This window comes from Stenella coeruleoalba (assembly GCF_951394435.1).
Source record: "Stenella coeruleoalba genome assembly, chromosome: 1".
Classification (NCBI taxonomy): domain Eukaryota; kingdom Metazoa; phylum Chordata; class Mammalia; order Artiodactyla; family Delphinidae; genus Stenella; species Stenella coeruleoalba.
The window spans coordinates 83,168,742-83,183,043 of record NC_137169.1 but is presented as its reverse complement, the minus strand read 5'-3'; the positions used below and the strand labels follow the sequence as shown (position 1 = coordinate 83,183,043).

General features: G+C 39.9%; 2 protein-coding genes across 9 annotated transcripts in view; one reads left to right on the top strand and one right to left on the bottom strand.

Annotated features, from left to right (window-relative positions):
- CNN3 (calponin 3) overlaps positions 1–6,645 on the top strand; it is a 31,954-nt gene extending 25,309 nt beyond the window's left edge. For both annotated transcript variants that reach the window (XM_079925000.1, XM_079924999.1), the window contains exons 2-7: positions 195–316; positions 524–590; positions 1,411–1,548; positions 1,897–2,013; positions 4,063–4,209; positions 5,536–6,645. In XM_079925000.1, the coding sequence (XP_079781126.1) occupies positions 195–316; positions 524–590; positions 1,411–1,548; positions 1,897–2,013; positions 4,063–4,209; positions 5,536–5,877 (933 nt within the window). In that variant the 3' untranslated portion in view covers positions 5,878–6,645. The remainder of the gene's footprint in view (positions 1–194; positions 317–523; positions 591–1,410; positions 1,549–1,896; positions 2,014–4,062; positions 4,210–5,535) is intronic.
- Positions 6,646–7,734: 1,089 nt separating this feature from the next.
- The window catches only part of SLC44A3 (solute carrier family 44 member 3), an 83,480-nt gene continuing 76,912 nt past the window's right edge, over positions 7,735–14,302 (bottom strand). For 5 of the 7 annotated variants that reach the window (XM_079942390.1, XM_079942391.1, XM_079942389.1 and 2 more), the window contains 2 exons: positions 12,299–12,436; positions 9,234–9,772 (listed from right to left, as the gene is read on the bottom strand). In XM_079942390.1, the coding sequence (XP_079798516.1) occupies positions 9,308–9,772; positions 12,299–12,436 (603 nt within the window). In that variant the 3' untranslated portion in view covers positions 9,234–9,307. Of the gene's footprint in view, positions 8,425–9,233; positions 9,773–12,298; positions 12,437–14,302 lie in introns of those variants that run through there. The other 2 variants (XM_079942392.1, XM_079942393.1) reach the window with 1 other exon arrangement.

Genomic DNA, 14,302 nt, shown 5'->3' with positions numbered 1-14,302 from the left:
TGTGTATGACACCTCCTCAACCAAAAACGTTTATTAGTTACTGAAGCTGTAATGGTTAGGTTCGCCAGTGAACTCCAATGAGTGTAATTTACTGCAGGTCACAGCTGTGGTCTTAATGGATCATTAAACCAGAAGAAGCCAGCAGTTCCGGGTGCTTTAGTGAAACTTCTAAAGTTAGTTAACTTGTATTTCAGATTGCTTCCAAGTATGATCATCAGGCAGAAGAAGATCTTCGCAATTGGATAGAAGAGGTGACCGGCATGAGCATTGGCACCAACTTTCAGCTGGGCCTAAAAGATGGCATAATCCTCTGCGAGTGAGTTTTGGTCCTGATGTGGCCACTCTTCCAGTCCTTTCCACAGGCCTCTGTCTTGCCCACCTTGCCAGTCCAGGGTGTCAGACCTTGATATTCTGCACATGTTTTTAATGCTTTCCTTTACTGATGTCAGAAGAACCAACTTTACATTCCAGTCCTTGTTTGTTGTTCCAATAAATATGGTATCACTTATGCTTTTCTTTTCAGACTCATAAACAAGCTACAGCCAGGCTCAGTGAAGAAGGTCAACGAGTCCTCATTAAACTGGCCTCAGGTAACAGCCAAACCAGCAACCCCTGATTCCAGTCGGTTACTCTTTATGCAGTGAGAACTTGATAACAATTTTAAAATAGACATTTTAGCAGAAATTTGTGCACATGACTATGTTGTTTTTTACAATGTTATTTTAAATGTTTCCGTAATTACTTACAATTAGTTCTGTGATTATTAGATGTTTAGCTTAGAAGTTTTCTTATTATGTATTTAGTCTGTGTACTTTCAGAGAGGATTTGACACAGCTTACACAGAGAAATACAACCTATGGTCTGGGTCCTAGAACATAAGATAAATGAAGGAAAAAGCAAGGAATTTAACATAACAACTAAGGGTTGACTGTAGAGCACTGTATTAAGCACAGTCTTAGTTCATGAATGTGTATGATAAGTAAAATTGGATATTTTGTCTTGAGCATATGCTTTGAGTTATGAGGATAAACATTTAGTAACCACACATTTTTTTAATTAAAATTTAAACATAATAAATTGTGCATTAATTTTGTACCTTTTGACAGAGAAAATTCCAGCCCTGGATAGGTCAGACACAGAATTCTTTAAAACATGCAAGGAAGATCTTGACTTTAAAGAACTGAAAAAACTTGACTGCTTAAAAATATTAAAAAGACCATTATGTGACCAACTATGAAAATACTCTTCCTTTTCCAGAGAGAGCTACACACACCGTGTATCTGGTTGAGAATCCTTGCCAAGGAGCTTTCTGCCTGGCATCTTGTACCCAGTCATAAAGCCTTAGAATTCTTAGATAATATGAATGTCAGTATTTAGCTCCAAAAGTTGTATGCTTTCTTTTCTTTATAGTTGGAGAATATTGGCAACTTTATCAAAGCTATTCAGGCTTATGGTATGAAGCCACATGACATATTTGAAGCAAATGATCTTTTTGAGAATGGAAACATGACCCAGGTTCAGACTACGCTGGTGGCCCTAGCAGGTCTGGTACGTATATGTCTTTAATGACTGGTTAAGAAATTCCCCACTGTGTTGGTGATTAATTGCATCTTTGCTCTCATAGGAGTTCAGACTAGGCAGGGAGGAGCCTGTCTCTTCCGTAATTATTAGCTTTGTGGAAAGGCTGCTGACATCTGCTGCCTAGTACTGGATAGCTTAATCAGAATACTCACATTTCAGAGGTCTGGGGTGTTTTTGAATGGCTTTAGATGTGTTTTTACCCCTAGCTTGGGTCTTAAATGAAACCTTCATCTATGGACAGTATCATTTCTTTGTTGTTCCTTCTGTAAAACTCTGTTGGCAGAATCACTAGTTAGTGTGTATATTTCCGTCTAGGCTAAAACAAAAGGATTCCATACAACCATTGACATTGGAGTTAAGTATGCAGAAAAACAAACAAGACGTTTTGATGAAGGAAAATTAAAAGCTGGCCAAAGTGTAATTGGTTTGCAGGTAAGTAATGTATTGCATATCAGTTACTTATTCAGTGTCATTAATTCTTACCATGCAAAGCATCTCTCATAAGTAAGGAACAGATAGATATACTATAGTGTATATTTTGGGATGGATCTGTGGTTTATACAATTTAGGTCCATTTAAAACCCATGAGACGATGATGGTTTTAGAAGCCTCAGGCGTGCCATCTGACTTAGTAATTGTTTCTCCAGGAAATGATTTTTTTTCCTAATTACATTGTCCTATTTTTTTAAGAAAATGTACTTTATAAATTCCTAAATGTTACTGACCAAATGAAGCAATTTTAGAAAACCTCAATACCATTTTTTTACCCTAGTAAAGCATGATTTATCAGTCCTGCGGAATACTTTGTTCAGTTATTTTTTTCCCTTCGTGTTGTTCCCCTGCAGAGTGTCACAAAAACACCACTGCTAAATGCCTAATATGCTAAGGGCTTTACTGTCTGATACCTGCTGGATACAATGCCTCACTGTTGACTGAGTCTATATGAGTTGGGTTTATTTATTTATTTCAGCTTTATCGGGGTATAATTGACATATGGATTTATTTTTATACAGTACAAAATCATGTCAGCGGCGAGAAATTGGAAACCGGAATTTCCAGACAGTAATCAGTTGTTTTTAAATTGTGAGAGCTCCATAAAAGGAACTAGTAATGAAGAAAATGATATACAAGAGTTCAAAGATTAAGGAAGACAAATCAGGTCATAAAATATTGGGTTGGCTAAGAAGTTTGTTTGGGGTTTTTCAGAAGATGTAACGAAAAACCCAAATGAACTTCTTGGCCAACCCAATACTATATAGTCAGTGTGATCCCAATTTTATTTTTTAAATGAACATGCATATTTTTGTATGTATATGTATGTGTATCTGGATATGTACACAGAAACATATGCTAAAAAAGCTAGATGGTTGGGCTTCCCTGGTGGCGCAGTGGTTGAGAGTCCGCCTGCTGATGCAGGGGATACGGGTTCGTGCCCTGGTCCGGGAAGATCCCACATGCCGCGGAGCGGCTGGGCCCGTGAGCCATGGCCGCTGAGCCTGCGCGTCCAGAGCCTGTGCTCCGCAACGGGAGAGGCCACGACAGTGAGAGGCCCATGTACCGCCAAAAAAAAAGCTAGATGGTTATACACAAATCTTTACAATGAATGTCTAAATGGTAGGATTTCAATGATTTTTTTTCCCCTCCCTTCCTTTTTGCTTATATGTGCTTTTTATATCTTCTCCAGTGACATGTTTGACTTGTCGTAATAAAGTTTTCCTTTAATCTTGTTTTTTAAGGAAAAAAGACCAGCAGTAGAAACGTGTCCCCAACCAGTAGAAGAACAAGGTGTACTGGTTGGTCCTGAAGCCATGTTATTCTCAGTGGGGAATAAAAGTTAATTATTATTCCTCTGAATATTGCTAAGTTCAGATTCGCCATTCTGCCCCTCTCTGACTCTGTCTAGTGACATGAGAATTACAGGAATAAAATGTGGTTCTTTTCCCATGAAAATGTTGGTGATTTTAATGAAACTTAAGCCCTTGCTAAGCTGCCAGAGAAGACACCTGGCATTTACTGTCACATTTTATGCAAAACATGTTTGGAGTAGAAAAGCATGTTGTTTAGCCAAAGATTGCTCTGTCCCTTTAAATGGCTGAAGCAGGTACCCATAAATTTGGTTATTTGTGCTAAAGAGGGTAGAGGAAAGAGTTGGAAAGGAAATTATTCATAATTCTGCCACCGTAATAACTTTTCGTGTCTGTCCTTCTCTTTCTATGTGCATGTTTGTATCTGATGAATTATGTTGTGAGGCTTTATATCCAGTGAAGCTTTTGAAATTTTTCTTTTTTTTTTAAGTGAGCACCTTGAAATTTATTTGTAAAAGCATAGATTTTGTATCTAGTTGACTGCAACCTCAGCATTGGAAGGGACTTGTCAATTGCGTCCCTTCTAAGAAATCTCTTCAGTAGAACAGAAAGTTTTGTTTGTGTCATATATATTGGTGACTTCTGATAATTAGTGATTTTATTTTTAACTTAAAAGATGGGAACCAACAAATGCGCCAGCCAAGCAGGTATGACAGCTTATGGGACTAGGAGGCATCTTTATGATCCCAAAATGCAAACTGACAAACCTTTTGATCAGACCACGATTAGTCTGCAGATGGGCACCAACAAAGGAGCCAGCCAGGTAAGCAATCCCTTTTTGTACTTGTTTCAAAGAGTACAAAAGGGCTATTTAAATTCACATTTACCTTATTCTTATTAACTGAGTCCAAAGCGGTTATTTTTTGTACGAGATATATATATATATATATATATGTGCCTTCAGGAAAGTAAGATTTGCTGAGAAAGCAAAAGAATCAAAGGGCCTTTTCTGTAGCCACACAAGTATGGTGTGGCCCATGGCTTTTATTGGCAGTTAGAACAGCTGGCCTTTCTACCTAACCAGAAGAAAAAGATATGTTTATTACAGTGTTCTTGTTCCAAATCCAAGTGAATTGCTCATTCTGATGCTTCTTTTATTTTTAAAGAAGACCTCAGCTAATTTGGTGGGTAAAATTATCTGGTGTTTTACAAAGAACTCTAGCTAGCATCATGGAAAATGTGTGAATCTAAGGAGATGGAAATACAGCATGGTGAGAATGCTAGTATTCTACCACGACACGAGATGGAAGTATTTCCTGTGAAGAATAAATAGATCACCAGCACCTCGCAAGGCGGTGTGCACATAACCATATCAGAGCGGGACATGTCTTACATCCAACAGGAGTGGGGGTAAAGTTTGAAAAAGCTTTTCATCATGACCTCATGAGGTGTGGTGGTGGTGCCCTTTATGGAATATGTCCTGCCACACGGGGCAGTGTCTCAGAGCTGCCACTCAGGTTTGCTTTTTTACCGATTAAATCTGAAAGCATGTGCTTGGCATAAGTGGAGAAATGAGGTGAGTTACAGTACCCTGAAAAGGAGGGGAGTGGGAGTAGTTGTTCTGAAGTAGCTGGCTCTTTGGTGTCTCAGAGCCTTCCGAAAGACTCAAGTCCTTAAGGACTGCTCAGCATAATTTTTGTTGAATGTATTACAGACTTTTGAAACTGGTAACCTGGATAGCGTGTATGGTCATACTAGGTACTCAGATGTAGCTTTCAGGTATGCCAGCATTAGGCTTTGTTTTTATATTCGTTATGTCCAATCTTCTTATTCCAAAGTAGGTAGTATTGTCTCCATTTTGCATATGAGAAACCTAAAACTAAAAGTAAGTTAACTTGTCTGAGGCCACATAGCAATTTTATAGCAGAGCAAGGATTTGAAGTAAGGGCTGACCTTAGCTCGAAAGCCAGTGAATATTGCTTTGTAAGAGAATCAGCATCAGGATATTTTGGTAAGCTAGCTTTACCCCTGAACCGAATGAAAGTTATTAGTGTTCACATTCGATGGGAATTTCATAATTTATAAAATACAAGGAACAAGAATAGATTTTAGCTGCTGTTTTAACTTTTATACTATGTTTTAATACCAGGCGGGGATGTTAGCACCGGGTACCCGAAGAGACATCTACGATCAGAAGCTAACATTACAACCCGTGGACAACTCGACAATTTCTCTACAGATGGGTACCAACAAAGTCGCTTCCCAGAAAGGAATGAGTGTGTATGGGCTTGGGCGGCAAGTATATGATCCCAAATACTGTGCTGCTCCCACAGAACCTGTCATTCACAATGGAAGCCAAGGAACCGGAACAAATGGGTCGGAAATCAGTGATAGTGATTATCAGGCAGAATACCCAGATGAATATCATGGCGAGTACCAAGATGACTACCCCAGAGATTACCAATATGGAGACCAAGGCATTGATTATTAGATTCACAGAGGAGCTCAGTATTTAGCCCGTTGTTTTTATTCAGTGAGAACCAAGCTAGCCTTGAGTAATTTTTATCTTGTCTTCCTAAAACACTATTATGCTTATTGTACCTAAAGGAAATACTGCCTTACATACATTCCTTTTTCCTTTTTCTGCCTCTTCCCTAAATAGTTGCCTTTTAGTGCTGTAACAGTTAAATCCTACAGCATAACCAATAACTCACATATGAAGTAAAAAGGAATACTGTGAAAGGGGAGTACTCTTGTACAGTCAATTCTTTTATTAAAGATCTATGCATTTTTACAATCCTCTACTTAAATTGGTATTTTCAGACGATAGGAAGCTTTTTTTTTTTTTTACAGTTTAGTGTCTGGTTTCTCCATGGAAGACTAAAGTCATGCTTATAGCTAAATGTGGTCTTTGCCAACTAAATTTAAGATGCAGCATTTTAGAAATTTATATATCAATGTTTCTACAGTATTGTTTGCTAATTTTTAAATAAAGTCCTGATCAGTGTGCATTTGTGATTATATGTGTACTCATTCTTACCTAAGCCGACAAGATCTTTTCCGAGTGGTGTTTCGAAAGGAGCATGTACAAAGCTGGCCTGCAGACATCGAGGTCTGGGGGGTGCGTTTGCTCTTCCTGTTTGTGCCAATGTATCGATGTAGAGTTGCTCTGTTTTCTTCCACTGTATTTATTGCTGCATTTCTCAGCATAAACTTATCCCATTGTATTTTTTATAAATAAATATTTTTTTTGAACATTCCTACGAGCCACAGGCTGATTATTTTCTGGCTAACTTCCAGATGGGTAGAGTCAGATTTTTTTTTTAAGTATTCTTTCCCAGGTACTGTTATAAGATACTTGAACGTTTCTTTACTGAATCTCTACACCAATGCACTGAGTACTTGAGAGGGAGGCTTAGAAAAACGAAGGGACCTGCCCATCGCACACAGGAAATGCCAGCCGGGATTCAGACTATCATCTGACCTTTGCTTATTCCATTGTGACTCATCTGCCTCCAGTTCATTCTAAATCCAACTTGGAATAATCTGAAAATCATCTTGGGGAACATTGGTGGGGATGGGGTGGAGCGATTTTATATTCATATTCTAGCGTGAATAAATATTAAGAAACATACTGGATCAGGAATAGGACACGCTGTTTGATAACGAACTAGGATTTATAGTAGGAAGTGTTAGCAAAACCTGACCTTCAGTTATGATCTAGAGGAGGTCAAACAGCTAAGTGTTGTAATGATAAAAAATTCAATCGCTAACACACTTTTTGACATTTTCTCAGCCAAGTGATTTCCTCTGATAGCACTGGTTCTATTAGGCCTTGGGGGTGAAATGTGCCTGCTTGTTTTTTGCTGAGGCAGATAATGAGGACATAGGGGTGTTTGATGAACCCACAAAAGCACAGTTGACTTGCTCATCGTGCTGCAGTGACTAAGGTTAATGCCTCGGAGAAGCTGCTCTGTCGTAAATCCTTTTCCTAAAGGAGACTGTCAGAGCTCAACTAATAGTCTTGTTTAAGAGGAAAGTTGTAATTTGCATTGTTAAAGGAGACCTGAGCTAGCATGCTGTTTCCTGCCCTCCAGGAAGAGGGGTTTAGGGAAACCTTATATTGCACTGCTTGCCCTGCCAAATAAGCCAGATTGGGCGTCCTGTTAGGAGAGTTAGTAATTCAGTTTACCTGTTATCTAGTTGAAACGAGGCTGCCAATCAACACGTTAGATGTTCCTATTTGTTTAAAGCTTTAAAAAGGAAAAGCCGCCAGTGCACGCCCACCGTGGCCCTTTCCTCTGACCCACCACTGAATCTAAATCTGGGAATGGGGTCCAGGCAGAAGGACTTTAAACCTTCCTCCGGGCAATGTCAGGTGGGGCTGTGGTTGAAAACCCGCTTCTGCAGAACGTTTGCTAATTTGTAAGACTTAGCCTTGTACTTTTAACAAAATTTAACTCCTCACATCTGGTTAATCTTCTGCCCGTTCTATACCACGCCCATCAGGTGGTAGTTCCTTTTACACTTTCGGTTTTAACTGTCCCTAAATCTAAGAATTGTACTTTGAAAAGCTATAACATATTTAGCACATTTCCAGGAGTGGAAGAGTAGGGAAAAGTCCTCTGTACTAGGGCAACATTCCAGAGATTTTTGCTAAGGTTTACTGGTTGTGAGTGAGGAACTGTCCTTCAAATTAGTTTTTACATAATGTGCTTTTTAATTGACCACATAAACATGTTGTTAAAAGGTTTTTCAGTCCCTGTTGGTACAAAAAAGGTTGTATACTTTTATGGTTCTAGTATTGTAATGTGGTCAAATAGTGGGGACAAAAACAGGAAGAATAGGGTCCACGTTGGGCCCTATCGTTTATTCTGCGCACGGCTCTTAGGAGAAGGAAACTTTTTCCAGGTACAAATACCTGATGGGCGCGCTTATCTTACAGAGGCCGGAGTTCTGTTCCCTCTTCATTCGTTAATGAGTTCTTGTCTCTCTGTGCCCTTGCATTATTTGATTTGTTGATCCTTTTTATAAAACTCTGAAAAACAAAAGAATGAGTTAGACCAGTGTTCTGTATCTGCACGGATTGGCAATCATATACTTGGCCATATCATTTCGGGGAATTTAATCCTTAAAGTTTTCCCTGTTGAACTAAATATCTTAGGGGAGGTGGGTAGATTTCAAAGTCAGTTTTTAATCAGAAAAGTGTAAATTGGAGAAAGAAGACCTAGTTAGCTTCCTACCACCATCAGAAGTATTTTCTTTGGAGTACATACCAAATATGTTAAAGTGCTACTGTATTTTTATGTTTTATTTGGAGAAGAATGAGGATACACTTAATTATAAAACTGTAGAAGTGCTTGTTAAACTTCAGTGCCTGGCCGGACTAAGGAGTGCTTTGCATGCTCTGTTTAAAAGCAAAAGGGCCTATGTTTTAGGGTAATAGAATGAAAGAAAATTGTTAAAATGTCACTTGACCCAGACAACAGAAAGAGACGAGAGACTTCATTCAGCTGTTAAAATATGCCTGTCTACACAGGATAAGGCAAATCAGCAACAACTGTGTTGCAAAAGCTGTTGGAAACAGCTGCCTGCTATTTCCAGATAGCAGTATGGGGGCTCTAATGAGGGTGTGACATTTCTCAACATTGTGTGCTGTGGTTAATAAAGGGCCTCAGAATCGCAGATCTGTCATACTGGCGCTGAAGGTGATTGGTCTACACTGGAGTGGGTGTTCCCTAAAATACACCCACTGGAGTGGGTGTTCCCTAAAATACAACGATGCTTGGGGATGCAAAAATGCCTTAGAAAAAGATCAACTGTGAAACCTCCAGACCATCCAAAAGGCCAGACCAAGCCATTAGACCAAAGGAGACTTGCACTGCTACTCCACCCAGACCCTCCTACCCTGGGTCATTTGCTTAGTGATAATGGCTCAGTTTCACTTCTTTCCAGGGAGAAGGTTTCAATAAGGGAGGTGGGGTCAACCTCAGAAAATACGGCCCAAATCTCACTCTCAGGACATTGGGGTCATGTGGGCCTCCGGAAGAGAAAATAAGCTGGGAACCAGCCTCCTTTATGTGTGAGTCTTCAACGCTTTTGAGATTGTGAGGATGGAGTCTAAAACAGGAAATGAGATGTTTACTTACCAAAAACTCTTGGTCCATAAAGTAGGGCTTTTCTGATGATCCATCATTTGTTTCCAGATCAACAGCAAAACACAGGAAAAGTGCATCCAGCACAGTTTCAAACATAGATAAAAAACTATGGGCTACTAAGTAGGCAAAAAAAGCAACCAATAGTAGTGGGATTGCCCACACCTGGAGCACACGGTGGTAGTTAAATGCCATCAGTCCTCCAAAAACTGTGAAACACACCACTAGCACCTGTCCAGAACAAGAGTTTGTTGAAAATGTTTATAAGTTGGTTGGTTAGGATATTTTAGAAAAGACATTTGTCAGGTATAAGCAATAGTTTTCACGTATGTGCATGTGTGGGAGTGTATGTGCCTTACTGTAAAGAGTGCTTGTCAGAAAATTGGGTACAATGAAATAGGAAGAAGAAAAATGAAAAGCTATGATACCAAAAGAAAACCCAGCTAATTTGGAGGATGAGAAGAGTATAAATACTTTCATTTTATCTGTGCCCAGTTTTTGTATTTATGCAGATGTAATGGTACCTCACAAAATTTTTAGTGTTTTTTTCACTAAATGCTACAAAAAGCATCTTCATTAAAAAAAATTTTTTTTATAAATGCTATTTTTTTATTAATTTTTATTTATTTTTGTGGTACGCGGGCCTCTCACTGCTGTGGCCTCTCCCGTTGCGGAGCACAGGCTCCGGACGCGCAGGCTCAGCGGCCATGCCTCACGGGCCCAGCCGCTCCGCGGCATATGGGATCTTCCCGGACCAGGGCACGAACCCGCGTCCCCTGCATCGGCAGGTGGACTCTCAACCACTGCGCCACCAGGGAAGCCCTATAAATGCTATTTTTAAAAACAACAGCACAACAACCCACTGAGTGGATATACCGTAGTTTAATATGTGAGTACTTTTACCCTGGGGATTAAAGTGGATGGGCTTTCCAATGCTGGTGTAGGGAGCTAATAGGATAATAGGCTTTTGCTATATGTAATTACTATATTTCCAGGAATATGATTACAGGCCATGATGTACCTAACTGTTTAACAGACAAATTGGAGCCCCTCTGGAGCCCGCACTGCACTTGGATATCCATAAAGATGGACGCGAATGTCTGCATGCCACTTCATTCAAAAAAAAAAAAAATCAGCAATTATGCGTTCCTTTTGGGAAATATAGGAAAATGAATTACTGCCTAAAATAAAATACAAGTCTGTTATAGAAGAGTAGCTCCCGCTCACCGCAACTAGAGAAAGCCCGCACGCAGCAAGGAAGACCCACTGCAGCCATAAATAAATAAATAACTTTATAAAAAAAGAAAAAATGAAACCTCCTTCCAAAAATTCTGGGAAGTAGTTATTACAAAATATATCATCCACAATCCTACCAAGCTAACGTAAACAATACCACTTAGATACAACTACAACTTAGATTATTAGGCTGTTTTGAAAGGCGTAATCAGTTTGTTCTTCTAGAGCTACTGTCCCATGAGAAGTCTCTGGGGCCCAGCTGTGCCTTAAAATATATGTGCAATTAACACACACCTGTGAAGTCCATGCATGTTCTAACTTGTTACTGACAGCTAACCATGACAGTAACGCACCAGAGATATACACCAAATGCCACAGAAACACAAAATGCTAACAAGGAGCCCAGGGTCCCCATATTTGGCACTGGCACAACTGGAGCCTGATATCTTGTTCATTTTAGGGCACCACGAATGTCCCTGGCATTCGTGTCCTATGTGGAGGACTGGCTGGAAGAAGCAAGGATGTCTAGCTTAGAAGAGGGAAGATGTGGAGGGAGGGTCAGGACATCTGTGGTCAAGAATTTGAAGGGCAGTCAACTGGAAATAGGACCAAACAGGTGCGTAGAATTAAGCCCAGTGGGTGACATGGAAAGAGACACGCTAGTACAGTATAAAGAATCTTCAACTTGAGGCATGGTCAAGTAGGGGCTGCAGCACCACTTTCATCACTCTTTTAGGGATTCTTCCCTGTAACCCAGAAAGGGGATGTGTTATCTTTAGTTCACAGATAGGAAAAATGAGGTTTTCACAAGACTACATACAACTCCTCGGAAAAAGATGACAGCAGAAATGTAACTGGCTCCATTTGGGACATTAACCATTCTATCTTTATATTTATGGATTCAATGCTCTTAAAATCATCAGGTTGCAATACTATTTCCATATATTGTTATGACAAACAACCCCTATTAAACATCCACTTTCTGAGGTTAGTAGCATTTTCATTTTAGATATGAGAAAGCAGGATTCAGAATGGTAGAAAGAAATGATCATAGCTAAGAGTAAGACTAGGATTCGAATCCTAGCTCTACCTATCGTGGGATCCTGGACAAGTTATTAAACCTTAGTTTCCTCATCTGCGAAACGGGGTTACTTCACAGGATTGAGGATTAAATGAGAGGATGAGGCATAGCATCTACCACAGAGTAAGCACTTAGGAAAGAGTAGTTCTCCTTCACGGTCTTGTTGTATGGCTTAATTTTTTTTTTTTTTTTTTGCGGTATACGGGCCTCTCACTGTTGTGGCCTCTCCCGTTGCGGAGCACAGGCTCCGGACGCGCAGGCTCAGTGGCCATGGCTCACGGGCCCAGCCGCTCCGCGGCATGTGGGATCTTCCCGGACCGGGGCACGAACCCATGTCCCCTGCATCGGCAGGCGGACTCTCAACCACTGTGCCACCAGGGAAACCCTGGCTTAATTTTTGAATCCCAAGTTCCTTTATTATTTTAGTGAAGACATCTCACCTTTCCTAGAAAAATTACGAAGTCTCCAAAGCAGTTAACAGATGTAAAATGACTTGAATTCTTGGATAAGAGTTTGAGTGCATCTTTTGCTGATGTACAAAAATCTGTCCCATTAATGGCAGTTGTAGTGTATGCATTCTGAAACAAAAGACAATAGTGAGAAAGATGATGAGTCTTACTGTTGTAAAGACAATATAATGCCAATGCAGAATATTTTCAAAATAGAGAAAAATAGTTACTATTAACCCACTATCTCTACCCGTAACAGGTCATTTCATTTTCAAAGTCCCTTCCAGTCTCTGGAATATATACACATATATTTTCATATAATTGTAATAAATGGAAAAGATAAATAAGTATTTCTGGTCAGTACGGTGGATTGAGCATCACCGCTACAAACACATGGAAATGATGCGTAAAGCATAACTATCTTAATGCACAGCAGAGTTTGAGGGGAGGAAAAGAAGTTTAGGCGCTAGAAACAAAGCAGACCCTAGCTAATGGTGAGCGCTGAACCCAAAGACTCAATGGGCAGGGAATCAGTAAAGGCTTTAGGAGTGAGGGGCTGGGGATTTAACACCTTGGGGCTAAGAAGCAATGCTCAGGCCCATGCCAGGCAACTGAGCTGTCTGCATAAATACAGAATTTATATTCAAACTCAATCAGCCATTCCAGGAAAGTGGTATAGAAATGCAACATCTGCCTAGGACCATTGAAATTACTAGGGTCTGGCCATAGGCAGAGCAAAACCACATCCGCCCAGGCCAGGGAATGGTGGAGGCCCACAGACAACCATCCTTGAGGAAGATGAAGAAGCCTTCACAGGAAAAATGTACAGGTGACTCAAGGAAATGAACAGCACGTCAAACAAAAGAATCTGCACCTTGAGAACAATCTGAAATAAAGCATTCAAGGAAGTATGTTTAAGATGTTAAGGAGATAATAGAAGGAAGAGTGACCATAAAGAATGAACAGCATGGTGTAAAAAATGAAGAGGCAGTGTAGAAAACAAACGGAATAGAAATTCTAGAAATGAAAAGATATACAATTTGAATGGTTCAGTGTCATTGTTATATATCTGACTTATTTTCCTTTATATAGAAAATAAGCATTTTCATGTTGCTCCATGGCTTATTTATAATTTTAATTTTTAATAAATACATATTTTATCAGGGGTGTGTGTGTGTGTGTGTGTAGCTAGGGCATATTTAGACTATTTCAAATATTTTGCTATTATAAATAACTATGCAATGAACATCTTAATTTCCTCATTTTGGATAATTTCTTAAGGATAAATTTCCAGAAATGAGATTACTAAGTCAAAGAGGACAAGTGGGTATATGTGTTCATATAAGAAGATTTCTTTGGTAATTTTTCCAATATACCTTTTCCTTATAACTATACGATAATTTCAAAACCATCTATTTCTTACATTTCCCTTGAAATCTTTAAAATGCTACTTGCACTGCAGTTTACAATTTATAACTTCCCTGGGAAAATACACTGGAATGCTACCTGCTTGGGTTTTGCCTTGCCTTTTGGCTTAAAGGATGAAAGTTTTATCTCATGATATAAAAGTAATCCTTTCATACACTCATTCAAAAACATTGTAAAGAAACCAATTTGGAGTCTACTGCAGTAATTTAGCCCCAGTGATGCAGGTCTTAAGCAAGGTGAGTTACAGAGAAGAAGGAGACTAAGGCCGTGGAATTAACTGACCCTCTCTTGGTAACCCCCTCTTCCCCAAGGCCAACTAGAGAGGAATATTTGACTCTTAAAGATGAAAGGCTGGTATTCACCTCCCCACACAGGGTACCCTGCTTGCCTCAGAGGGGATATTCTCAGTCAGATGTCAGATGAGGTCCCTGCGGAAATGCCTTAATGGGGCTTCCCTGGTGGTGCAGTGGTTGAGAGTCCGCCTGCTGATGTCAGGGGACACGGGTTCGTGCCCCGGTCCGGGAGGATCCCACATGCCGTAGAGCAGCTGAGCCCGTGAGCCATGGC